Consider the following 27,208-nt stretch of genomic DNA (forward strand, 5'->3'; position numbering starts at 1 on the left):
GTTCAAAAATTTGGTATGACTGAATGTAAAACTGTCAGTGTTTCCTTAGCTGGACATTTTATATTGTCTAAAATTCAATATCCATCATCTGAATCAGAATCTCTCAAAATGGAAAATATACCATATGCAAATGTAATAGGGACCATAATGTATTCTATGATAAGCACTAGGCCAGACCTAGCATATTCTATATCCCTACTAAGTAGGTTTATGTCCAATCTAGGAAAAATTTACTGGGAGGCCTTAAAATATGTATTAAAATATATTAATGGTTCATTACATGTTGGCTTAAACTTTGAGAAAAGAAATGACACTCTTGACCTGGTAGGATATGTAGATTCATATTTTGCAGGAGATAGGGACTCCCGTAAGTCCACCACAGCATATTTCTTCACATTGGGTGGCAACTGCTTTAGCTGAAAGTCCTAGTTGCAGCCTTTGGTTGCTCTGTCTTCCACTGAAGCTAAGTATGTGGCGGTCACTGATGCATTCAAGGAAGCTATTTGGCTTCAAGGTCTCTTGAGGGAAATTAAATCAATCTTCTACAAGGTAAGGTCAAGGTATTTTCTGATAGCTAGAGTGCAATTCATTTATGTAAGAATCCTGTTTATCATGAAAAAAACTAAACATGTTGATGTGAAGTTTCATTTTGTGAGAAATCTAGTAAGTAATGGAACTGTTGAAATCCTCAAAGTACCTATAGAGGATAATCCAGCTAATCTTGGGACAAAGGTAGTAACTGCAGCTAAGTTCAAGCACTGCTTAGGCTTACTGCACGTTGAAGTTGGTTAATCCAAACCAACTAGAGCAATGAAGGTAAGGATAGGAGTTTGCTGCACTTATCGGTGTTTGGTCCCGTGTATCGTTGATGCTTCAAGGTGGAGATTGTTGGCAATGAAGCACCCAACGACATCGTTTCTTTCTTAAGGACTCGGGCAGGAGGGTCAGCTGCAACCAGTGGCACGTGGCGGTGGAGGGCAGCTTGGCAACTGCTCGGGCGTCCTTCATCTCAATCGTGCTCCTTGTCTCGTCCTTATGCAATCTGGACCGTCAATGCTACCTTTTATCTGGTGGAATCCGAGCCTTTCAAATGCATTGTGCGACCCCTATTTATTTACTGTGCATCGGGATGTGTAATGTGACAGATACGGGAGAGTGTGTGTGTAGTCGCTAGGGCTTGAGGGGGTCTTTCTCATTCTTGATTGAGACTCTCTTCGTGGCTCCTTCTGGTCTTCTCTCTGGTTCGAATAAAGTAAGCCTCTGATCTATTTCTTATTATAATTTTGAGGCGTTTTTGATTGAGAACTTGTCTCTGTAAATACGAGTGATTGTGAAGCTTGTATTCAGTGTGTTTGTAAACTCTATTTTTAACTCCGATAATGCAGTGAGCTCTCCGTTACCGGATCTCAACGTGGACGTAGCCCTTTCAAGTGAACCACAATAAATCTCTCGTGTTGATTCTGCTTTTTATTTTTATTCGTATTTGTTTGTGGTGTATGTTGGTTTCCGATTTTGACTCTGTTATATGTTAGAAAAATGTTTTATTTTAGTGATTCAAAAAGTATGTGTATGGTTAGGTTGCTCTCTGTTTGCGCAACAATTAAGTTTGATGTAGATTGTGTGTTTTGTGCAAAACTCTAATTAATTAATGGTTAAAAAGAAAAAGTCATAGAATAATATGGGTTTAAATGTAAAATTAAAAAAAGTTCTTAAATTTCTAAGAGAATAGCTTGTTGCAGCTTTTTTTTTTAATTTAGATTTTGAGTTTCGTTCGATTAGTCCGCGGACGGCCTTTCTCCTGAGCGGTGAGTTTATGCACACACAAAACAGAATATTCAATTTACATCTTCACATGAGATAAATGTCACCACAAAAATTTAATTTTTGATACTCCTCGTAAAATTTCACATACTTTACTACTGATCCACAAGCTTGTTCGACTTTCTTTTCATATATTGATGATGCTCTTAATTAGCTGATCTGTTGAGGTATATAATTTGAAGAGTAGTTTTCTTTTTTAATTTTTACACCATAATTTAATTGTGTACGTTAAATTGTATTCTTGCTTTTTATTTATACACGTACGTTATTACCCATACTCAAAAGGTAATGCAACAGTACCCATCTTACCACGGAGAGCAATATTATCTTATCAAAACTACACGATCGGTAACGTAGTATTCAACGAAAGATCCCAAGTTTATTTATGTTTAATTTGATTTATTTATTTAACTTTGACAATAAAAGGTCCAAATGGACTTGCATCTTGCTAACTGCTATATGGATGCAAATGGAAATTATCTTTCAGACTGAAAGGTACAAGTTCTCAGGCAACCGGGGCTCTGCAAGAGCAAGCAATGGACTAGCCCGGGACATATTATTGGCGGACTCTTTCATGTCGATCTTTGAAATGTTGGGTGGCAATTTGAAAGTGAAACCTTGAAGAAGCCTAGCCATCAACATTGTAGTCAAGACGGATCCTAGGGTGACACCAACACATCCACGTCGTCCAATGCTAAATGACAAAATGCGTAAATCCGGGTCATTGAGCCCCACCTCGGAGCCGTCTTCTGTCAAGTGGCGCTCCGGCCGAAACTCGAGTGGCTCCTCCCAGACCTTAGGGTTCCGGCCTAGTCCTGGGCGACTGAGCAGCACATGGCTCCCCTTTGGGATGAAGTAGCCAGCTACGGTTGTGTCGGCAACAGAGACATGTGGGACATTAAAGGGTGCCAAGGGGTGGAGGCGGAAGGCTTCTTTGATGCAAGCTTTGACATAGTTGAGGTGCGGGAGATCTGATTCTTGGACAAGCCTTTCTTTTCCCACCACTCTGTCCAATTCCTCAATGGCTCGTTTGAATGTTTCCGGTTGGTTTAACATCTCAGCAAGTGCCCATTCCACGGCGTTTGATGGGTTGTCCACTGTTTCTATCATCAGCTCCTGCCAATATGGATAAACATATAGATCAAGAATCAGTACTGGTTATTATAAATAGTCTTGTTTATTGCAAATGTATTGTAAATATTCATCTAGGCAATAAATATGAGTATATATTATAAGGAATTAATCCGGCCCTTTTATATAAGTAACAATCATAACCTTAATTATTTCACCAAATAGGGTTGATAACTTGAACTTAATTTATACTTTAATCCATTAATTTCTACTAATATCCATGTTCTTTTTAACACCTTCATGTTATCCTGTTTAAGAATTAAATTTTTGTTGTCAATTTCTTCCTTTTCTGTGTGTTCTTTCCTCTCTTTGGCGAGTACAACTTCTGAATTTGGGGAGAGATACTTACCACAATCTGAGCTTTGATTTCTTCAACCGAAAGTAATGGGCTACCATGTGCATTTTTTAGGGTAAGAAGCACATCAAGCAAGTCTTCTTTCTCTTCCTTTGTACCCTTTTGCCATTCTCTGGACCTCTCTTCAATCAGTGGATCTTGGTATTTCCTGCATGTGCCAACGGCCTTTCTCATGATCTTCTCATGGCCGTCCAAGTCTAGTTTGCCTCGCAACCATGGAATATAATCCGAGATGCAAAACGCATAGAGATAGAGAAGAATGGTGAATAGAGCATCGATATGCTCTTCTTCCTCCACTCCGGGCCCGCCATCTTCCTTTCCCTCCCCGAAAAATCTCTTCCCAAAAATCATCTTTCTTATCACATTTCCACAGAAATGTTGCGTTGCGACTCTGATGTCCACAATACCACCGATCATGGAACTTTTACGAGTTTGATTGTACACAAAGCGGATAAGGTGATCGGCTTCTTCGACTCTCATATTATGGAGCCATCGAAATCTCGCCGGTGAAAGAACTTCGGAGACAAGGACTCTTCTCATCTTCTTCCATTGATCTCCCAATGGCGTAAGAGCCGTTGTAAGATATTTGCTTGTCAACTCTGCCGATAAGCAAATCGGCCTGGAAGAGAAAACAGAATCATGCTTTTTCAAGAATTCGCAAGCGAGTTGAGGAGAAGTGACGGGAATGACATGAACATTTCCCAGGCGGACACAGATTATTTCAGAGTCCAGTTCCTCCATTAATTTGTGTATCCACCGAAAGGTGGGCTTGTTTGTGAGCATCTCCGGGAGACATCCAACGATTGGCCATGGTTTTGGCCCCGGTGGAAGCGAGGCGGCCTGGTTTGATCTCTTGTTTCTCTTGGCTTTGTGTTTGTGAAAGACCAGAAAAGCCAAGGCCATGAAGAGAAAAGTCGAGCAAATGAAGAAGGGAGTAGTTGAAACGCCGTCACCATTGCCTGCGCGGCTGCCGGCCATTTTAATTTGGGAAAGATGGACAACAAAATTTATCTGCTATATATTGCTCTTGCACTTAGCACTTTGCACCCTGCGTCCCGAGAATTGCGCGGGCTTCCTTTATATACAAGTTGCGGAGCGCCGGATTTACTAGAGTGACAGCACGTATTAACTTCTGGAAATCACAGTCGAATCAAGCCCACTCATCCAATAGGAACAACATAAATTGGACCGTCAATTTTCTTCACTCTTCACCGACAAGAAGCCATTCGCCCTTGATTTGGATAGCGACCTGTGGATAAAGCCCAGCCGATCAAGTGGGTGAGCAGATGATGTAAAAGACCACAACGGAATTGCATTACCATGCAAACCTCCTTTTTAAGTTTTATACATATATCCCATTTCTCACGTTGGTCAATGAACCTTCCTTCAACGACAAGTAAAAACATTATTTATAAGCATACATTTTATTTTTAAATAATTTTTCTTTTCTGTGTTAAACATTTTACTGATTGATGAAATATTTTAAAACACGATGGATTCATTATCAATTATAAGATTATATTTTATAATTAAAAATAAGATGTGATAAATAAATATTGCACTCCATTAAATACCACTCTAACAATTAAGTTATTTCCGTTAAATAATCAGTGTTTTTATCCGTATATATAGATTTTAGATTTTAGATAGGAAATTATTTTTTATTTTTTACTTTTTCTTTTAGCCAGCTTGACCCTCCATTGTCGCCTTGCCGACACCTTTTCCTTAATATTTTTACAGACACTACACCTTTTTTAATATCTTATTTAATATTATTTCCATTGCTGCCTGTAGACCATGCCATTTGATGCAAATTCCACTGTTATTTTTTGAATGACAAATGATCAAATCAAATCACCATTGCCGCCAGCATGTTGCATTAACAATGAGGGTATTTTATTATTAAGATCACACTTTGATATTTGCTTTAATTTTGAGACATGCTGTCAAAATCAATTTGATTTCTACATATCTCAATTTGATTTCGTGAGATTATAAACTATATTTCTACATATTTCTACATAAATTCCCATTAATTTGATTTCTACATATTTCAATTTCTTAATTTTTTGCTAAAAAACTCATTAAAACAAAGCAACTTCACTAACAGTATTAGAAATAAAAAATTCTAGAGATTATAAACTATTGGATCTGAAAAAAAAATAAAAATAAAATAAAAATCAAAAACAAAAGAATTAACAATACAAAGCAAAATGAATTGTATACAAACGTGTTCCTCGTCCAAATGCCAGTTCAGTTAAAAACAATTGTTTGAAAGTTAAAACAAAACAAATTTCACTGCCACAGAGTCACAGCCTCACACATTAAGAACCTAATGTGTAAAGTTTTCCACAATTTTATTTGTTATGTTATAATTAAATTAAAATGTTATAATATGTAAAACAAATATCTCAGCCCCCTCTAACCAAACCCAACTCACTGGTAGTCGTCGCCGACCACCATGGCTGGTGATTTTTGGCGATCAAAGGCAACCACCCAATACCCTTATCCCCATACGTTGACCAACATACCCAAAAATTAACAAAATCCAACGGCCGAATCTTCGTAGATCTAAGCATAAACTTCTGGCCAAACCCAACACTCACATATATACATATATATCATGGATCTGTGATGAAAAGACTTACCTCGTTATAGATCGAGGCCACTTTGACGATGAAAATACGATTAGATCAAAGATCAGACGTCAATTTGTGGTCGGATTAGAGTGGGTTCTTGTTCTTGCTTCAGTGCGGTGCGGGAGAGAGAGAAAGAGAGAGATAATGGAGAGAGATAGAGACAGTAGCCGAGTGAGTGAGGTGGAGGAGACCCCGGTGACTGGCAGCAATGGGGGTGTCTGACGGACAGACTTCAAGTAGAGTAGGTGAGAGAGAGAAAGAAAATGAGGTTGAGTTGGGTGAGGGGGTGGGGTGGGTGCTGCTACTGCTCGATTTTTAGAAAAAAAAATTAAAAAAAATAAATTATATATATAATAATATTTTTAAAAAAACAGGGTGGGCAAGGGCAATTGCCCACCTTTGGCTGGGCGTAGCTCCGCTCCTGGATATGCATGCTCACTAACATGGTAATTTTCTAACGTCACTTCATCTCCTTTTCTAAACATAAAGTTTAGTGACGAATTTTATGTTTTTAGTGATGGATATTTTCGTCACTAAAATTAATTCTTCTTGTAGGATCAGTTTCTTCTCTCTTTCTCTTTCTAGTCTCCAATCTTTCTATCTAGTTGCATTTCTTTAGCTCCATCTCTTTCTGTAACTATGTCACCTTAGATTTAATAGTGTCTCCGATCTTCATCTCTCAATCCAAATGCGTCTCCTCAACTCTATCTTTTTTCGACGTCTCCTCAGCTTTCTTTCTCTTTGTTGTTGCTTGATTTTGATAACTATTTGGCTATATTTCTCCAACTCCATCTCTCTATGTGACTATGTCGCCTTAGATCCGATAACGTCTCCGATCTTCATCTCTCTATCCGACGTGTCTCCTCAATTCTCTTTCTCTTCATTGTTGCTTGATTTTGAGGACAAGAAAAAATGTGATTCTTCACAATTAGCCATGTATAATATCCGAGTAGCTTTGGTTTGGCCTTTTTCCTTCTTTCCCTTCCTTTTCAATCCTTATCTTATGCTATTAGCTATTCTAATTGTTTGAGCAAGAACTTTGTAGCTTCATTAGATAGAAAGATGGAGCTGAAGAAATGCAACCAAAGAGAAGGAGAGGCAATTGAGGGGATGTAAAAGAGAGAGAAGAGACACTAAAGAAGATACGACCATAGAGAAAGAGGGAGTTGAGAAAACATTGTTGGAGAGATAAACGAAGATGAGGAGATGTTGAAAGACTATCACGTCAGCTCACGTGTATATCACTTCTAATACAAGTTTTAAATGAATAATTCTATACAATTTACTGACACATTTAAAATCACTTAATAGGAACAACACAAATTGGATCATCAATTTTCTTCACTCTTCATCGAGAGGAAGCCATTCGCCCTTGATTAGGATAGCTAGGTGTGGATATAAACATCGGCCGATCGAGTGGGTGAGCAGATGATACATAAATTAAAGGCAACAACAGAATTGCAGTACCATGCAAACCTGCTTTTTTAAGTTTGATACATATCCCATTTCTCACGTTGTTCATGAACCTTCCTTTAAAGCCGTTGGCAACAAGTAAAAACATTATTTATAAGCATACATTTTATTTTTTTTATTTTTTCTATGTTAAATATTTTTACATTATGAAACACGATAGACTCATGATCAACTATAAGACTATTTTTAATTAAAAATAAGATCTGTTTATCTATATATTGTATCTTCGCCATTTATAAAATAATGTTAATTATTATTTTTAGATATAATAAATATAATTATTTTATTTTATTTTTTAAACTAAAATAACTATATTAATTGATGAAATGTTTTAAAATACAATATATCTATCATCAATTAATAAAATTATTCTACTATTAAAAACAAGTAAAATAAATATATACTATTTTTGTGAACCACTAGCTTTATAAAACACCTTTACTTTATACTGGAGGAATGCTAACCACACCTTTTTAAAAACCCTTTATTCTTAATACCCTCATCAAAATTTGTGTTTTTTGGGAGAAAAATCAAATAATTAAAATGAGATAATGAATTTTGTAATAAGTATAGTATCATTATTAATTAAGTAAATAAAGTATCAATTTAGAATTGCTAACAAAATTCTGTTTTTTAGGAAAAATATGTTAGCATTCCACTATAGTCTGTAGCATCTAAAAAATACTTTTAATATAACTGTATGTGTTAAACCAATGATTACAAAATTAACATTTATCAAAAATTATATTAAGAAAAGTGTTTATGTGTCTAATACTATATATTATGGTTAAGTATACGTTTTATAGGAATTGATCGGGGTAATTTTGTGTGTGTGTGTTTTTTATTTACTTAGGGTATTCGAGTTTCGCCTGACTAATCTTCAGGAGTATGTGACTTTCCTTTTTAATGCACTTCAATTCAATTTTGATGCAGGTATAATTTATACATATTCGGATATGAGCGTTCGGTGTAATTTATGGAGAACTTGATTTTCAGCTTTATTATTACCTTTCAACCATAATTCTACCCTTCAAGTAGTCGCATTGATTCAAATTTTGATATTTCATGTGAAATTTAAAGTGTTTTACTGCATCATGTTCCTAGAGACTATTTTTTTATATTTATTTGTGTTTATAAATCTGATCTCCAATAATTTAACTGCCTTTGGCTTAGGCGGCGATAATAATAATAATAATAATAATAATAATAATAATGTATAAATCTAAATCGTTTAGTCATGACGCTGTGTTATAGAGTGACGAATAGAGGAGCGCGATGGTGACGTGGGGCAAAACCAAAGTACTTGTGGAAAAGGACAGCCGTTATTGGATTGGAACATGGGACAGGGCCCACATTTTTGGAGTGGCAAACATTTTTGTTCACTAAAACGTGAATACCAAAAATCCAAGGTACCGCTTTGACTGGGCCCACCTATTTCTAATTTCTTTTTGTTTAATAAATTAATTTTCAATAACGTGTGGAAGACATTAAAGTTGTGGGTCTGCTCCTTAAATTGTTTCATAGCACGTGAAAGGTAGATGATTTTGCATCCGCAAGATGTTTATTTTTGTTTTTGAATTTTTATGTTATTTTTCGTGTGAAATTATAATTTTTTTTTTGTGATTTTAAATATATTCATGAATTATATAAAATTACTCTATTAAATACCAGTTCAATAAGCGATACGTACACAAACTCACATGTTAATTTTCTAATGTCTCTCCATCTCTCTCTCCTTTTCTTTCTCTCTGATATCTCTTCAACTCTTTTTTTTTTTTTTTTCCTCTGATTGCATCTAGCTAGAGTTGTCTTAAAAATATTTATGATTCTAGACAAGAGTTAATTTAGTGACCCTTTAATAATATAAATAAATATTAAAAATTATTTAATTCTTACTTTGTTTACTTTTTGAGGTACAAAATTACTAATTAAATTTTTGTATTCAAGTCTAGAAAAGAAATCATTTTCAATTGACAATATAAATAAGAGAAAAGGATATGAAAATGTAAAAATTAAATAAGTAAAAAATGTGAAGAATTTATAGTCAGGTCATTCAAATTAATAAAATTTCATTGATTTATTTATTTGTTTCTTTAATACTTAGGTCAGTGTAGATTCTCTAGATGAAATTTTCATCGTCCGAAAAATCATTTTATCAAAATTGTATTATTAAAATAATGCCACTTCTTATTTTTTTCGTTGCATTACTAGTTTACACCCTATTATTCATTGCTTAATATTAAAAAATGATATGTAGAGTTAGAAAGTTTGGAACTTTCTCGTTTAAATGATATTTCACTATATATTATTTAATATTAAAAAATAATTTGTGAGTTTGGGGAGTTGGGGGTCTCATCGCTCAAATGGAATAATAAAATAAATAAATCATGAATTTAAAGAAAATCATCATAAAATAAAATTAGTAATTTTGTATCTCAAAACATAAAAAAAAAATTAATTACTTATTAATATAGGGCCTCCTTCATGGGGTCCATAGGCATAGGCCTTAGTGGCCTATTGAAGGAAATCAAATGTACAATGGTATAGGTGAAAATGAAATTTTTAACATATATCAGATACAAGTAATAGAATATAATATATATGCCATACATAATTTGGTATTTAAACAACATGCATATTTAATAATTGAATATAAATAAATGTATATTTGTTGCTCGATAAATGGATGGAGTACAGAAACGATTTTTGTTCAGAGACTGAATCAACCTCAAGATATTGTGGTCTTAGTCGGTCTACACCTAGCGTGCTAAATAATACCATTTCGATCATCTCTTCCCATGCTAGACATAGAAGTTTCATATATCAATAGTACCCGCGTCTCAAAATTATTCACGTAACATTCACACGTATTAATTTCTAATAACAGAAGAAATTATTGAGGAAGTGGAGAAAGAAGAAGAAACAACAAGTGTGGAAAGAAGAAAAATACTAAAGAAGATCCCTTCCCTTTAATTAATCTTCTCCATTCAATTTGAACGTCTTCCTCTACTATTTAATCTTAAATTGATTTGAATTACAACTGAAATCTGCGAGGCCTCTCTCTTTTAATTGATTCTCTCTCAATAATTAATTATCATCCTGTATAACAATTTCAATTTCAATTGAATTGCAATCCACTACCACCCCCATCAACTGCACCAATAATTAAACTTCAATTATTACAATTTCAATTGAATTGCAATCCAATACCACCCTATCAACTGCACAAATAATTAAACTTCAATTATTAAAATTTCAATTGAATTGCAATCCACTGTCACCCCCAATAATTAAACTTCAATTATTAGCCATTAAGGGGTCTAAGGTCAACTTTTAACCAATCACTTTCAAAGACATTTTGGGCACAACTAAATGCAACACTATATAGTGTGTGATTTTTTAGGTTCACTATCTGTAATTTTTCAAATTTTCTAAAGGGTTTAAGAGTAATTTTAACGTGAGTCATAGGTGAAATTATCAAAAAATAAAGACTTAAGTGTAATTTCTTACAGTTATAAGTGCCGAATCAACTACAGAGAATGCCCCGGAGTGTAATTGTCTAAGAAAGCAGATATGGTCTCGACAAGCATCCTGAGATAGGATTTATGGTATTAAAAGTGTAACGACCTATCAGAGGGTTTAGTATTTATTTAGCATTGATTAATTTATTTCATTAATTTTCAGTTTAAGATATTGCGAGTTAATTACTTATTGTGGCAATTGAGATTTTATTTGAGAAAATAATATTTAAATAACATTAGATTCTTATTAAATTGTGAGGATTGAATATAAGGACATAACAGTTTTTTAGAGGTTTGTTAATTAGAATTAAATTATTTAATTAAGAGTTATTATGTTGAAAGAATCCTTGCAAGAAGAGGGATTAAGCCTTTATCCCTAAAGGAGTGTGAGTTATGGGATTTAGGGTTGTATTTCCTACTTATATATACATATATATAAGCCTTTAAACTCTAGCATAGAGTCACGCTGTGAAAAACAAAGAAAACAAATTGAAGAAGCCTAGAGTTCATCCAAGTTCCATCCATTGGTCTTCATCGGTTGATTGATCAAATCAAAAGGCAAGTTCTTCTCCTTGTAAATCATTCTTACGGGAGCATATGTAGCAATCAAACTCAACTTTTGTAGGATCTATATTGAATTACAGATCAGTTTTTACATACATATATATCAGCGTAACAGTGTGCATGATCAGATTATTCATTGGATCTTTATTTTTGATTCTTCAAGTTTTAATTCGTTGTTCATGCATATGATTGTTTCTTACCAATTGAGACTTGTTTTCTCAAGATTTTTTTCGGAATGGTGTTGTTATTTAACTTTAAATTGAATCCATGGCGTCTCTGTCAGTGTCTCGTTTCTGGGTTTGGAAGATGAAGGTATCCGGATACAAGAATTCAGTCTTCGGATACCTAGCATTCCAGAATGTTTTCGTTCTCTTGCGGGCAAATTTTGACCTTGATGGAGCCAGAATCTCAGAAACTTCAAAACATAAAATTTGTAGGTATTCCTCTTGTCGTTCCATATCAATTTGAATCAGCTCAATCGAAGTTCAGAGCAGAGAGTTATGGCTAAAATACGAAAGGGTATCAATCTGTCCAGCCAGCATTCCAGAAAGTTTTTGTTTTCTTACGGGCCAATTTTGACCTTGATGGAGCCCGAATATAGAAAAAATCAAAACATGAAAGTTTTAGGTCTTCCTCTCGTATTTCAATATCAATTTGAATCAGATCAATCGGAGTTCAGAACAGAGAGTTATGGTAAAAATACAAAAGGGTATCAATTTGTCCACTCAGCATTCCAGAAAGCTTTTATTCTCTTGCGGGCCAATTTTGACCTTTATGGAGCCTGAATCTCGCAAAATGTAAAACATGAAAGTTGTATTTATTCCTATTTTATTTCCATATAAATTTGAATCATCTCAATCGGAGTTCAGAGCAGAGAGTTATGACTAAAATACGAAAGGGTAACAATCTGTCCCGAATTCCGTGTTTTCTTAAAGTTGTCTCTTTTAGTATCTGAAAGCCTTTATCCCAGATTATCCAAATACCCTTCAAAGTATCCATATGCCTTTTTTCTAGTATCCGGATGGGTCTCCTCAGAATTTCAAGTAGGCTTCCAGAAAGTCCAATTCAAGTTTAACTTCGATAAAATAGTCAATACACCTATTGAATTTAAATGCCAGATTATATTGAGCTAATCATGCCTATGCCATAATACATAGTTCATGGAATCTTTGTATTCTAATACATTGAAGATTAGATTACATGTTTAGTATATTATTATGACATGGTCAGCATTATTTGTGAGATTATGTGCATACATTTTTGGTATGAACATTTAGCACGATTTTATATGGAGCACTACATATTGTGTGCCAGCATATATATGTGCACAACATTGCATTAAGCGCGCTAGGCGGCTTGTCCGCGGGGATCCCACTAGTTTAGTTTTCAGTTTTATTTTGCTCGCCTGTTGTCGACCAGGGAGCCAGGGGCATATTGCCCACAGTATGTGCTTACAATTTTTGTGTATGCAGGATTCAGATCAGCCAGGTATGTATTACAGTTATGTGGGCCTACGTGTCAAAGCTGCATACTTGCATTTAGTTTACAGTTTATGTGCATTACATCTTTTAATGCCATCCAGTGATTATTATATCTCTCAGTACAAGTTCAGTAAGTTTTAATCAGTATCGATATTTCTCGATTCAGCTTCAGTTTTTCTTTTCCAGTTTATTACTTGCTAAGCTTTGTAGCTCACCTTGTACTCTTCACCATTCCAGGTCCTAGCGGGGGAGTACCAGATGTGGGGCCTAGCAGCAGTGTCCAGTAGTGTGTGTACATGGAACCACTCAAGACCAAAGATGTCTGGGAGTTGTCAGTTTATTAGTTAGCGTTTGAGCAGTTTAAGTTTATTTTATATTCCAGTTTAGGGATTTCCCTTAGATGCAGTTTATGATTTCAGTTTTTTGTTAACTCAGAGTTTTATTACAGTTAATTGACATATACAGTATTGGTATCAGAATTCAGTTTATTAGTCAGTTTATTTTCTTTTTCCCGTAGCACCTCTTCTCGGGCAGATCTAGGAAATGGGGTGTTACAAAAAGAAATCAAATTGAGATAGTTTTTGGTACAACTAAAATACAGCTTCGATTTAGACTAAAAAATCAAATCATTGTAGGAGACTCCCAAGAAATCAATGGAACCTTAATGGGACTTCAGTTTTTCATAACGATCAACCTTGAAGTGGTTTTGGGATTAAACAAATGTCTGGTGATGGCGCATGGACGAAATTGTCCTTATTAAGTAAGTTTGAAATTATTAATTTTGGATTTATTGTATCGTAACGATAATTAATTGGAAATTAGAAGGTGTATTTGCAATTAAAGAAATTTCCAAGGTAATAAAGATGTAAAATGGGGATTAAATGTGTGAAATATATATAATATATGTGTATGAGACAAGGAGGGCAAATTTGTATCATTGAAGGACAAATTTGCACCATTTAAGGGCATTGGGCTGAGAGAAGTGCCGAAAGAAAGAGTGATGGCCAGAATTGCTGCAAATTGAAAGCTATTGGCTGACAAATTTGAGGAAATTTTGTAAGTAAATTTGGAGCAATTTGAGGAAGAAATTCGGGAGATTAATGTATATATATATATATGTACATATTTGTGATATGTGTGTATGTGTGTGTGTGAAGAAGTAGAGGGCTAAGAGATTTGAAATAAAGCAATGGCAAAAAGCATCTATGAGAGATCGAGAAAGATTGAATGAGAGTTATGCAAGAAGGAGAGGCTGGAGTTGGCCGGAGCAAGCGGACAACATCCATGGCCCCAAGCCGCGGCCATGACAGCTCGGGCGAAGCTTCCAGCAAGCCGACAGCAGCTATGGTGAGGTCCAACGGGGCAGCTGCGATTCTGAGGCAGTGGAAAAAGCCGGTGGAGGCCGGTGCGGCAACCAAAAAGGCCTGAGACGAGGCCATGGCCATGAGCAGCAAGCGCGACGGAGCAGGCTGCGATAGCGATGGCTCGCGGAAGGCTGGGGACAGCCAGAGGCAGCACAACAAGCAGTCGAAGCGGTCAATGGAGGCCCAGCTGGAGGTGCCAGCAGAGCTAGTTCTCGCGCGGGGGCTGCGCGAGGAAGAAAAAGAAAGGCCGAAGAAGAAAAGAAAAAAAAAAGAAAGAAAATAGAAAAAAATAAGAAATTGAGATTTATTAATATTTCAAAGATTTTGAAGAGAAAAATTGTTTGGGCTCGCATTTTGAAATCGAGATTGTGTGCAAGAATCAAAGTGGTGCACTAGAATTGGGGATTTGAGAAAATTAAATAGAAATAATTTTGGGGGTGTTTGGAAATTGAAAGAATTTCGCGCGGGGGTTGGGGGGAGGGGGGACGCGTGGCAGAAAGGGGGGGGGGGGGGGGGTGGTCATGTGGCTTGGCAGAGGGGGGGGAGGTGGGGGACGCGCGGGGGTGGGGAATTTTTATAAATTAAAAAATATAAATAATAATAAATTATATAATAAAATATAGTATTTTATAATATAATATAAAATAGAAAATATTGTATTATAAAATTAAATAATAAAAAATAAATATTATTTATTTTATTATTTAATTTTAAAATATTAAAATATAATATTTTATTTTTAAAAATTAAAATATAAGACAATATTATTAATAATAATAATAAATAAATAAATATTTTATTTATAAAATATAAATATAAAAATCATAGATATAAATTAATTTTAAAAATTAATAAAATATAAATACACAAATAAATCAAATATAAAATTAAAAATTATACTTTTCCTTAATCAAGATTATTTTATTAAATCTTTATGTCCCTTTATTTATGTTTTTGAGTTTGCACTATAAATGTTGGAGGCACTTGATTAATTGCTAGATTTTCAGTTTCATTTTTATTTGGTACAACATATCAAGTATTATCAAATATATGATCTCTGGTTGTGCTGATATTAGGGTTTTTTTTATAAATCTTGATCGATTGATTCATACATATAGAATTATAGAATATTACAAATAAAAATAATCTTAATATGGGTATTACTCAAAAAACTTGGTGCATCCATTCCAATGATAAAATAAATTTCTATATATTTTTTGGAAAGTGTCTCTTGATTCGTATAGAGAGCATATATCAAAATTACTTAAGTAATATTCTGTCCTTTTAGATGCATTTGTCCGTATCATAATTGATTAATATATTAATTTAATTTTTTTTCATGTGTGACTATATATTTTTTCTTTAGGACGTGAATGATCCCACTTATCTCTGCAATTTCATTTAAATTTTAAAATAATAAAAAAATTATTTTGAGATAATGATATGATCCAAATGTTTACGATGGATTTTTTATATTGAATCTCTATTTATAAAATCATTGTAACGTTTGTTGTTTAACTGAATGAGAGTTTATTCTTATTTGAAAAAAATGTTTACTTGTAATGCTTGTTGGATCTATGAGTGAACTTACTTGAACCAATAAAAAAGATGGCAATAAGATCAATAAGAAGACTTTACATGAGATATACAGTGCATAGCATGCATGCTCATATCAAATTAAAAAAGTGTCATATGCAATATCATATTTTAGTCTTTTAATTACTAGTATGTGCTGATTCATTAAATGCATTGAAGATGAGAAAATTAAAGACAAATCAAAAAGCTTAATTAAGAAACATGCCTAGTTGGATCCAAATAATTAAATTGGTATTATCAAATATTAATTTATAATCAAGAAAATTAATGATACATCAACATATTAGGAGAAAATTTTCTATAAGATGCATGATTTCATTTGGACCATAAAACCATTCAATAAAAAATTATTACATGAAAACTTATATTCAATTATATATAATCTTTTTGTCATGTAATCATACTTTGATTTGATGGCGATCTCAACCCGAATGAATAATGTAGTGAATTTTTTTTTCACGCTGCGAATTGCCCATATCTCCTTTTATGCTTGTTTTATTTAGAGTAGATAAGATTTTGGATCATATAACTCATCAAATTGACAAATTATTTCTCATTTTTTAATGCACTATTTGATACCAATTTGTTAAGTGGTCTGATTTATATATATTTAGTACACAACTTAACTTGATGGACAGATTTATATTTAATTTTATTTTTTTAATTATTTAGCAATGGAATATGTAGTCGCTAAATAAATTTTATTTTACTTTTATTTTTTAAATTATTTAGTGATCGAATATCCCATCGCTAAATAAATTTAATTTAATTTTTTTAAAATTATTTAGCGATGAAATATCCTGTTGCGAAATAATTTTATTTTTATTTTATTTTTTTAATTATTTAGCTACAAAATTTCCCGCCACTAGATTAATTTATTTTTTATTTTATTTTTTAAAATTATTTAGCAATGGTATATTTTGTTGCTAAATAAATTTATTTTTTATTTTAAATTCTTTAATTATTTAGCCATAGAATACTTGTCAATAAATAAATTTAATTTATTTTTTTTAAATTATTTAGCGACGGTATATCTCGTTGCTAAATAAATTTATTTTTTATTTAAATTTTTTTAATTATTTAGCAATGAAATACATGTCATTAAATAAATTTAAATTTTATTTTTTTAATTATTTAGCGACGAAATACCCATCACTAAATAAATTTAATTTAATTTTTATTTTTTAATTATTTAGCGACATAATATTCTGTCACTAAATAAATTTAATTTTAATTTTTTTTAAAATCATTTAGCGATGATATATCCCATTGATAAATAAATTTTATTTTAATTTTAATTTTTTAATTATTTAACGACAAAATCATCCGTCGCTAAATAAATTTATTTTTTATTTAAATTTTTTTAATTATTTAGTGTAACGACTTGTTAGGGGGTCTAGACATTTTTGGATATTTTATTTTGGGTTCAAAAATTTTTATTTTAATTAATTGAGGGTTGAAAATATTTTTCTTTACTTATGGAATGAAGAGTAAGTGAAAATGAGAATTTGGTAGCCCATCTAAATGGGATCTAAAAATGTGGGGAAAGTCCAAATAAATTGGGCCATTGTGATGTGTTCAAAATTTTTAATTATATTATGAATGGGCTTAGATGATGAAAATTTATTTGGGTTAGTGAGGCATGGGCTGACCCCAATTGAGAAATGAAATTTGAAACTTTTAAAAGAAAATCATAATAAAATAAATTGGCCATCAAATGTCAATAGTGCCCTTAGTCTTCCTTTTGACCATTGTAAGGGTGACGACCAATTAAGTAATCTGTTATGGAATGCAAGGGCAGACCTGCAACCACCTTTTTATCTCATCTGTTATGCCAAGGATTTCCTCCTTGGTATATCATTTCTGGCGTCCAACTTTTTCACTTATCCTCTCACTTCTTAGTTTACATCTCCTTATTCAACATCCTTTTTCTTCTTCTTCTTCTTCTTCATGGCTCATTTGTTGTGCTGCGTTGCGTTGTTTCCATTGCGCTGGGGGAAGTTTTCTGGATTTTTGAATCTTCATCAAGCAAGTTTCCTTGACCCTCATCTCTTCTCATTCATGCAAATTCTTCTTACACTCATCTTTTATTTTTAGTGCGAGTTTCTATTGTGCTCGTGCGAGCTATCAGCCTTTTCATTTTAGTCATTGTGAAGGATTATATATGTTTATATATATACATGTTTGTTGTTGTATGTGTTTCCCTTCTTACTATTATATCTTTGGATTTCTCTACTTATTTTCTCGTGGTCTTATTGATGTCTCTTTGGGGTTTAAAACACCTCAAGCTTTCTTCGTGAATGACATTTTATATAACTAGGTGAGGATGAGAACCTCTGCTCGTTATGTATCCAAAAAAGCAGTGTTAAATGTATATGTATATATATATATATGTGTGTGTGTGTGTGTGTGTGTGTGTGTGTATCATATCCGAATGAGCTCGATGTTCCAAATGCCTCTTATATATATATGTGTGTGTGTTGTGTCTAAATGTAAAATTCTAAGTCACCATTCGCATGAATTCATTGAGGTATTCAGAGGTCTCGCATCAATAGCAAAAGCTCAACTAAGAATATATATATTGTTTACCTATATATGAGACTCGCTTATAAATACACATATGCATACATGCATAACGAGTTGTTACCCCTCACTGACTTGTAAAACTTATTCGAGCCATGCCTTGCCTAGCCAATCCACCATATACTCATGCTTAAACAGTCGTTCGAATGCCCTTGCTCTGTTCTGCAAACCCAATTATATATATATATATACACGCTCAGATTTATTGATGTTCCAACGAGCTCGTTCCGAGCTCTTTTTGCTTGTCTTTTCCGCGAGCTCATTTCTCAAGCTCTTGGCCGCAAGCTCTTGCTGCATGCCTAACCTTAAGCTCTTGGCGCGAGCTCGTCCAGTGAGCTCTTGCCCAACTCCTTGACCGTGAGCTCGTTTAACGAACTCTTGTTCAATTCATGACCTCGAGCTCGTTCTCAGCTCTTTCCGCTTGTCCTTTTCACGAGCTCCCTCCGTAAGCTGCAAACTCATGACCTCGAGCTCGTCCCGAACTCTTCCCATAAACCTTTGAATGCAAGCTCTTAGCTCACTCCTAATCCATTTACAAGTAAATGTTTGCATTTTTCTTAATTTATATTTTATCTTTCATTTACTTTAATACATAAATGTAAATAAGAAAGTACCCCTCATTTGGATTCAATAAAAATATCAAAAAAATCAAAATCCATAACAATAAAAAGATAGAATTTTGGTTTTAGTACAAATTCACGAATTTGCAATTTTACCACCCTTAGAATACATAGTTTCCGTTTCTTGAAAAATTTATTAAAAATCATTCTTACAACAATGAATGCTAGTTATCAAAATATTAGGAGTTAGTTTTTCAAAATGAAGACATTTTCAAAATATGTTCTAGTTGGTCCTTCGCCTTAGAAAAATTTCAGATTTATGTTTGACCAGCAATTTGGCGTGGTGTGGTCATTTGATTGCATATGAACTAATCATGAATTTGAGCTATGAGCACAAATGCAAGTAAATGCATAATATCATTGGTTAAATGAAATCACAACAATCATACGATGGGAAAAATAGTTATTAAATTTATAATACTCCTCAGTTGGTGAATCGAGATTTAATATTAAATAGCATCTCTCAAAAATTATTCTTGTGTTGTAAATTATATCAAGCATTTCTGTGTCATAAATTACATCTTGAATGTGGTAAACGTTATGAAGTAAGATATGTTGAGTTTATCTGATGATGAAAAAATACCCAGTATGGGTAAGTGATGTTAATAGTATGAATATTGCGGAAACAAGAATTTAAATACATGTGGTTGGCAAATACATACATGTACATGTTACATATATATATGTTTTGCGCACCTATTATTTTGCGCGGAGGGAGAAAGGGTACCCTAGAACACTTGGTGCGGGACGAGTTGACCATAACCCGACAGATTGGCTCCATATTTATTTGTGAGGTTTGATGGAACTTATGCACTTTTGCATGCATCGATTTATGGCTTGTGAGCCGGGGAAATTGATATTAATAATGAAATGATGCACTCTTGCATGTATTGAATGATGGCTTGCAAGCCTATGAGAATTAATAATGATATTGAAATTTTATGCACATTTGTATAGTGATACATGGTGACATGATATATTAAGTTGAATTGATAAATTCATGATTTATGAATTTTGTATATAATTGTGGAGTCCTTGATTACTCTTCTTGGTGTCATCGTGTTCTTGGATCCTATATATTGTTCCTTGTTTCTCGAACTTGCTGAGCCTTGTGGCTCACTTGATCTTCTTTGCCATTCCAGGTAAAGGAAAGACGGTTATTGGGGGCGAATCTAATAGGACTGCAACCAAGGGATAGTGGTGTACGGAGATGCGTCCTAGTTTTAAAGATCCTAGCTAGTGATTTGGTGAGATTTGTAATAATGAGAATTTATTATATTATGGGCATTATGTTATTGGGAATGTAATTAAATCTTATTTAAATTTTCACTGCTAGAAATGAAATGAGTTGAGTTCAGTTTTGTTCTATATCATCTTTGTAATGACCTTTCGAGTATTCGCAAGCGGGCCTTACATTTAGTGACGGTATATTTTATCACTAAATAAAATTCATTTTAATTTTATTTTTTTAATTATTTGGTGACGAAATATTTCGTCTCAATAAATTTATTTTTTATTTTAAATTTTTTAATTGTTTAATAACAAATTACCCTTCACTAAATAAATTTAATTTTAATTTTTTAATTATTTAGCAATGAAATATTTCGTCGCTAAATAAATTTTATTTTTTAAATTATTTAGCGATAAAAAATTTAGTCTCTAAATAAATTTAATTTTATTTAATTTTTTTTAATTATTTAGCAATAGAATATTTTTCACTAAATAAATTTAATTTTAATTTTTTTAAATTATTTAGCCACGATATATCCCGTCGTTAAATAAATTTTATTTTTTTAATTATTTAGCGATTGAATGTTCCGTCACTAAATAAATTTATTTTTTATTTTAAATTTTTTAATTGTTTAATAACAAATTACCCTTCACTAAATAAATTTAATTTTAATTTTTTAATTATTTAGCAATGAAATATTTCGTCGCTAAATAAATTTTATTTTTTAAATTATTTAGCGATAAAAAATTTAGTCTCTAAATAAATTTAATTTTATTTAATTTTTTTTTAATTATTTAGCAATAGAATATTTTTCACTAAATAAATTTAATTTTAATTTTTTTAAATTATTTAGCCACGATATATCCCGTCGTTAAATAAATTTCATTTTTTTAATTATTTAGCGATTGAATGTTCCGTCACTAAATAAATTTATTTTTTATTTTTTAATTATTTAGCCATGGAATACCCGTCGCTAAGTAAATTTAATTTTAATTTTCTTTAAATTATTTAGCGACAGTATATCCGGTTGCTAAATAAATTTTATTTTAATTTTATATTTTTTAATTATTTAGCGACAGAATGTTCCATCGCTAAATAAATTTATTTTTTTTATTATTTAGAGATTGAATATTCTATCGTTAAATTTAAAAATTTAATAAAAAATTTTAAAAATATTTAGTGACGGAATATTCCATAACTAAATTTAAAAAATTAAAAATTTGGTGAGGGAATATTCCATCGCAAATCTGTTACTAAAATTTAACGATGAAAATTCCATAACCGAGCGAAAAAATTCCGTCACTAAATAATGGATTTTTTTGTAGTGTGTAACGATCCGTTACTCGATCGGATTATATTAATTTGAGAAAATAATATTTAATTAATTGAGTAATGACTTTGAGGCATTATATGTGTTATTTGTAGGTAATGCAACTAAAGTAAAAAGAATGTGAAAAAGTTCAAAGGATTGATTCTAATAGAAATGAGACCCACGACTTTGCAAGGTATGTAATAAGCATTTTATGGAATATGGGGTATTAGACATATTGTAAAATAAACTTTAGCTTAAGTGTGCATAAATATATGTAAGGGAAATGATTTATTAAAATAAAAGAGAGGGTTATTAGTGCATATATATATATATGATATTATGTTATAAGTATAAAAGGAAATTGGGAGAGAGAAGGAAATAGAAGGAAATTGAGAGAGGGAGCCGTGAGATTGAGAAAGGGGAAAGCTAGGGCTCCAACTCTTCTTCTTCTTCTTCTTGGATGATCAAAGTGCTAAAAGAGGTTGGTGTAAGATTTTAGTTGATTTTCATCTTCTCTTTCCTCTCTTAGCTTATTCTTGTTATTGAAGGTAGGTTGTGAACTCTTTTCTCTTGGTGGTTCTTTAAGATCTAATCAAAGAGATAACTTGATAAAGGCAAGTTCTACTCCTCTACTCCTCTTCTAAATCTTTAAGTCTTGATGTTTTGAGAGTTATTGTGTTTTATGCTTTTGGTTGAGATCTATGTAAAGATCTTTGTAAATCTCCCTAAATTCTTGAGTGTGATGGTTGGAATTATTTTGAGACTTCAATAGGGTTTGTTCCACAATATATTTGTTTGGGAATGATGTATTTTGGCTTTAGATATGAGTTTTGGGAGAGTTGGAGGAGTTTGGGGGTGTGTTGCTCGTCATTTTTGGGTTCTGGAGGTTCAACAGTCGACTCTAGGGTGTTAGGAGTTGACTTTGCATGGTGTTAGGAGTTGACTTTGCATGAAGGGTTCTCGGCTAGGTCGACTCTGGGCGTGTGACAGTCGACTTTTCCTTGAGAGTTGACTCCCGGGTGTCGAAAGTGGACTCTCACGGTAGACTACACTCAACACCCTATACTATTTTAGTCATAACTTTTTGTGTAGATATAAGATTGACAATCCGTTTAAAGCTTCATAAACTAGACTCGATAGGATTCGATTTGATATATTATGGGTATTATTTGGACAACATTTGAAGGGTCTCCCTAGGGTGGATTGGGAGCCAATCCACAATCTGTGGCATTTCTTGGTTTGAGTTTTGGGGTCTCATGAATGAATATTATGAGAGGTGGTTGGATTACATATTTGGGGGGGTGTTTCACGCATTATCATGTTATGATATATATAAATGTGTGGATTAGCCTAGGTATTGGGTGGAGTTTATTGGCCTCAAGGGTCGCGTGTGGTCGCAAGCACCGCCCTTGGAGTGGAGCTATCTGGACTCAATAACCTCCTGGCATTTTAAGGGGTTGTAACCTTGGGTGGGAGCTGACTGTCCTCGAGGGTTATTTGTGCTCATGAGCACATCCTTGGGAGTGGAGCTGTCTGTCCCCAAGCGTCCATTGCTAATTGTACAAGCTAATGGGAGTCATATGTGTGTATATATATTTTTTCTTGGTTTATGGGGAGGGGGTACATGACTTATCGGGCTTGTTCCTTTTTCTTTATAGAAAATTACACATGTTGTAATCTGATTTCCGTTATCATTCTTGTTATATTTGCTGGGTCTTGTGGCTCATTCTCTTGCTTCTTACACCATTCTAGGAAAGGCAAAGGTAAGGTTGAAGGCGAGCCTAGCAAATGTGGATCTCCAGGGACTTAGCTGTGTATAGAGACTACTTAAAGACAAGGTTATTAGAAGTCTTTTGTTGTGTTATAGAGAACTTATCACTCTTATATTTTGAAGGCCTATGTATATGTTGTTGTGGTCATGGCTTGGGGTTTTGTATCTAATGAAAGCTTAGAACTTCTATAATGATGTCATGAATGGATGTGCATATGTGTTAATACAAGGGGTGTTTATGGATGTTTCGATGTTATCCCTCTCTTGTGGTGGTTGGGTTGAATGTTTTTAATTGAGTTGTTTCTGTATCATTCTATTGATGACCTCCTTACGGATCCTCCATGCTAGCAGAGGCTCTGAGTGGCGGGCCGTCACATAATGTTAGCTCTCTATCTCTCCGACGTCTTCTTAGCTCTCTCTGTTATTCTTTCTCTGTCTCTTTTTGCTGTTACTTGATTCTAAAGATGAGAAAAAAGATAACTCTTCACAATCAACCATGTGTAGAGTCTGAGCAACTCTGGCTTTGGCCTTTTCCTTCTTGTTCTTCATTTTCAAATCCTTATCTTATGCTCTTAGTTGTTTCAATTGTTTAAGTAAGAGTTTTGTAACTTTGTCAAGTAGAAAGAGAGAGCCAAGAAAATGCTGTTGGAGAGAGAGAGAGAGAGAGAGTTAATGGGATGTTGAAAAGAGAGAAGAGATGCCGAAGGAGATGCAACCAAAGACAAAGAGAGAGTTGAGGAGATGTTGAACAATTTATTTATAGAAGAATGAATTATTTATGACAATTCCTTGTCGCAGAGAGATTGCTACTGCAAGATGAAAGAACCCAAATATTCATAAATCCACCCACCTGATCACATTTACTAGTGAGTCATATTGTGCTCAACGACATTAAACCACTTTATAGTATAATAATGGGTTATTAGAAATATGAAAAAAAATAATAATAAAGCACATTTGTTTAAAGAAGCAATTGTGAATGTATAAAGAAGCAATTCAAGAGTAAGAGAATTGAGATTTCATCTTTTTTAGGCCCATAAATAATTCCTGGTCTCGGTGGGACCACAAATCACGGTCCCCTTTTGCTTAATAAATTTAGCTCATGGGGCTCAACCCAATAGAGCTTGTGTAGCAGACAAAATGTAATAAAATGTTTGTACATTTTTATTTAGTGTTTCATCTACATTGTAAGTCTGATAATCACTTTCATTTTTGGTGCCTTGCATTATATATGGCCCATTTGATAGTCCTACCGCATCCATTACCATCTGTTCATACGGATTAAATCGATTTCTAAAATTGTCTTCTCTATATTATTCATTTTCAACAACCGATAGAGGCATTCCGGGCACTTCTTTACTATGATGCGTCCAGTAATAATAACCCTTCATGAATCCATGTTTGCAAATATCCATTTTCACTTCATTGACTGATTTGAATATCAGACACTCGCATTTCATACAAGAATACTTTAACTTTTCTTCTAGTCTTATGAAACCTTCTTGGGTAGACGCAAATTGAATAAACTCATTGACACCATTCTCACATTATCCCGCCCTTTCTTGGGTTACATCTCTTATCAATTCACTTACGATACGATGAGATTTCTATTTTAAATTCAATAATATATATGACCAAAAAAACTATTATGAAAATCCACAAAGTCATCTTTGAGTAGTATAGACCATAGTCATTGACAAATTCATATTTGAGTAATTAAAAAAAACTAACTTAGGAAAAAAAATAATATTATATAACCTTGTCGCTGATAAATCGCTTTCCATTTGTAGGATCTTTTATTATACATTTTAATTTTCAGATTTTATATTTAAATTTTCTATAATATTCATTTTTGCATTAAATAAGTTTATTTTTCAAGGCGTCGTAAGAAAAAGTCAAATAGTTTATAATTTACCTAAATCTAATTCATTTTTAAATCATCATAACAAAAATAATTTGTAATTTATTTTTAACTATTGAATGAAAATAAATATAATTTTTTATTACCCTTTTAGACATACACTTCTTTAATTTTTTTACCAAGTAAATAAATTTTTTAATCAAATAATATAACATTATATTTGTATTTCTAATTTTAAAATTGTATTTACTAAATAACTAACTTGACAACAATATTTATAACATTATAATATGAAAATTTTAATTTATTTATAAATAATTACAAAAGCCAAATAGTCTATAATCTAGTTAAATCTAATTAATTTTTAAATCGTCGTAAGAAAAATAATTTCCAATTTATTTTTTAACTATTGAAATGTATAAATTTTATTTTTTATTGCACTTTCAGACATACATAGTTTTAAATTTTTTCCTAAATAAATAATTTTTTTATTGAATTTTATAACATTATATTTCTATTTCTATTTTTAAAACTTGTATTTAATAAATAACTAAACTCACCAACAATATTTATAACATTATATTTGTACTTCTAATTTTAAAAGACAAATGAGAACTAATGAAAATACAAATATTAATCTTTTTATTTAAAATCATTATAATATATTTAATAAATAACTACTTAAAATTTTTTTTACAAATAAATTGTATATTCATTTTATTTTTTTTATATAATTAATATTTCATTAACAAAAAAAAATTGACATAATAATTTTTTATTTCTAGTTTATACTTTTTCTAATGATTCCTTGTTTAAATCATTAATAATATATATACAATACACAATAATAGATATAGAATATACAACTATATAAATATAAAATAAACAATAATATATATACAATATGTAAGCACCCCCGCCCAGATATCCCCAACCACCCGGACTACCCGAACGGGAGCGCTTACGGAAGGGAAAATGAATTAAACACAAGACAAAAACCACCTTAGCATGCATACACGAAAATAAGAACAGCGGAAGCGAAGCTAAACACATGCATGTACTACGGATACCCCGCTAGCATAGCGGTCACAAGATAAATAAATGAATACAGACTCCTGTGCCGACATACACGAAACTTGAGGAATAACCTGGTACAGTAAGAATAATAGAGTAAATCCTACTCAACTATCAGAGTTGACAGGAATTGACGGGACTGCTTGTACACCATACCGACTCTGCCGCTAAAAGATGACTCCCTTGCCATGGCCCACGCTGCCATTACCTAGAATGATGGAAAGTAAGGTAAGTTGAGAGACTCAGCAAGCATAAGAAAAGAAAGGTTGAAGGCTGAATAAATCCAATAAACTCTCCCCAGAACACCAACCCCCAAGTACACACAAACCATGAGACGCTATAGCATAATAGCATAGCATAATGAAAACACATACCGGTCATTGGGGCCTACACAAGACACATGGCACCGAAGTCCCATACCAATCTGCTGCTGCCTTGAAAGGCAACATGTATCTCCAACAAACCTGCGTGGGCTGTCCCGGGTCGGTGCTCCCATCACCCGTGCGTCCGTGTCGGTACTCCCGACACCCGAGCCATAGGCTCCCTTGGAACGGTCCTCCCGTCCGAGAACTAATAACTACCAATAACCATGCAATGCACATAAAAATGCAATGACGTAGTAAGCATCAACGTGATACACTGGCGCCCATACATCCAGGCATCAGGCCATGCTCGGCCCACATAATAAACCACACGCGATGCATATGCCCATGCTGGATGCGACCTAACCAAGCTAGAATGTCCGTGTCCAAGCATACTCAATAAATGAATATCCCAACATGCAACCTGTACCCATGTGCATATCAAATCA

At 33.1% G+C, this 27,208-nt stretch overlaps 1 protein-coding gene across 2 annotated transcripts in view; it reads right to left on the reverse strand.

Moving 5' to 3' along the window:
- Window positions 1-2,199: 2,199 nt before the first annotated feature.
- The window catches only part of LOC127787901 (tryptophan N-monooxygenase CYP79A68-like), a 43,808-nt gene continuing 18,799 nt past the window's right edge, over window positions 2,200-27,208 (reverse strand). Inside the window, exons 1-2 of one of the 2 annotated variants that reach the window (XM_052315972.1) lie at window positions 3,302-4,343; window positions 2,200-2,937 (exon numbers count right to left, since the gene is read on the reverse strand). In XM_052315972.1, coding sequence (XP_052171932.1) covers window positions 2,305-2,937; window positions 3,302-4,285 — 1,617 coding nt within the window. In that variant the 5' untranslated portion in view covers window positions 4,286-4,343 and the 3' untranslated portion in view covers window positions 2,200-2,304. Of the gene's footprint in view, window positions 2,938-3,301; window positions 4,344-27,208 lie in introns of those variants that run through there. The other variant, XM_052315987.1, reaches the window with a different exon arrangement.

This window comes from Diospyros lotus, chromosome 1 (genome assembly GCF_014633365.1).
Source record: "Diospyros lotus cultivar Yz01 chromosome 1, ASM1463336v1, whole genome shotgun sequence".
Classification (NCBI taxonomy): Eukaryota; Viridiplantae; Streptophyta; class Magnoliopsida; order Ericales; family Ebenaceae; genus Diospyros; species Diospyros lotus.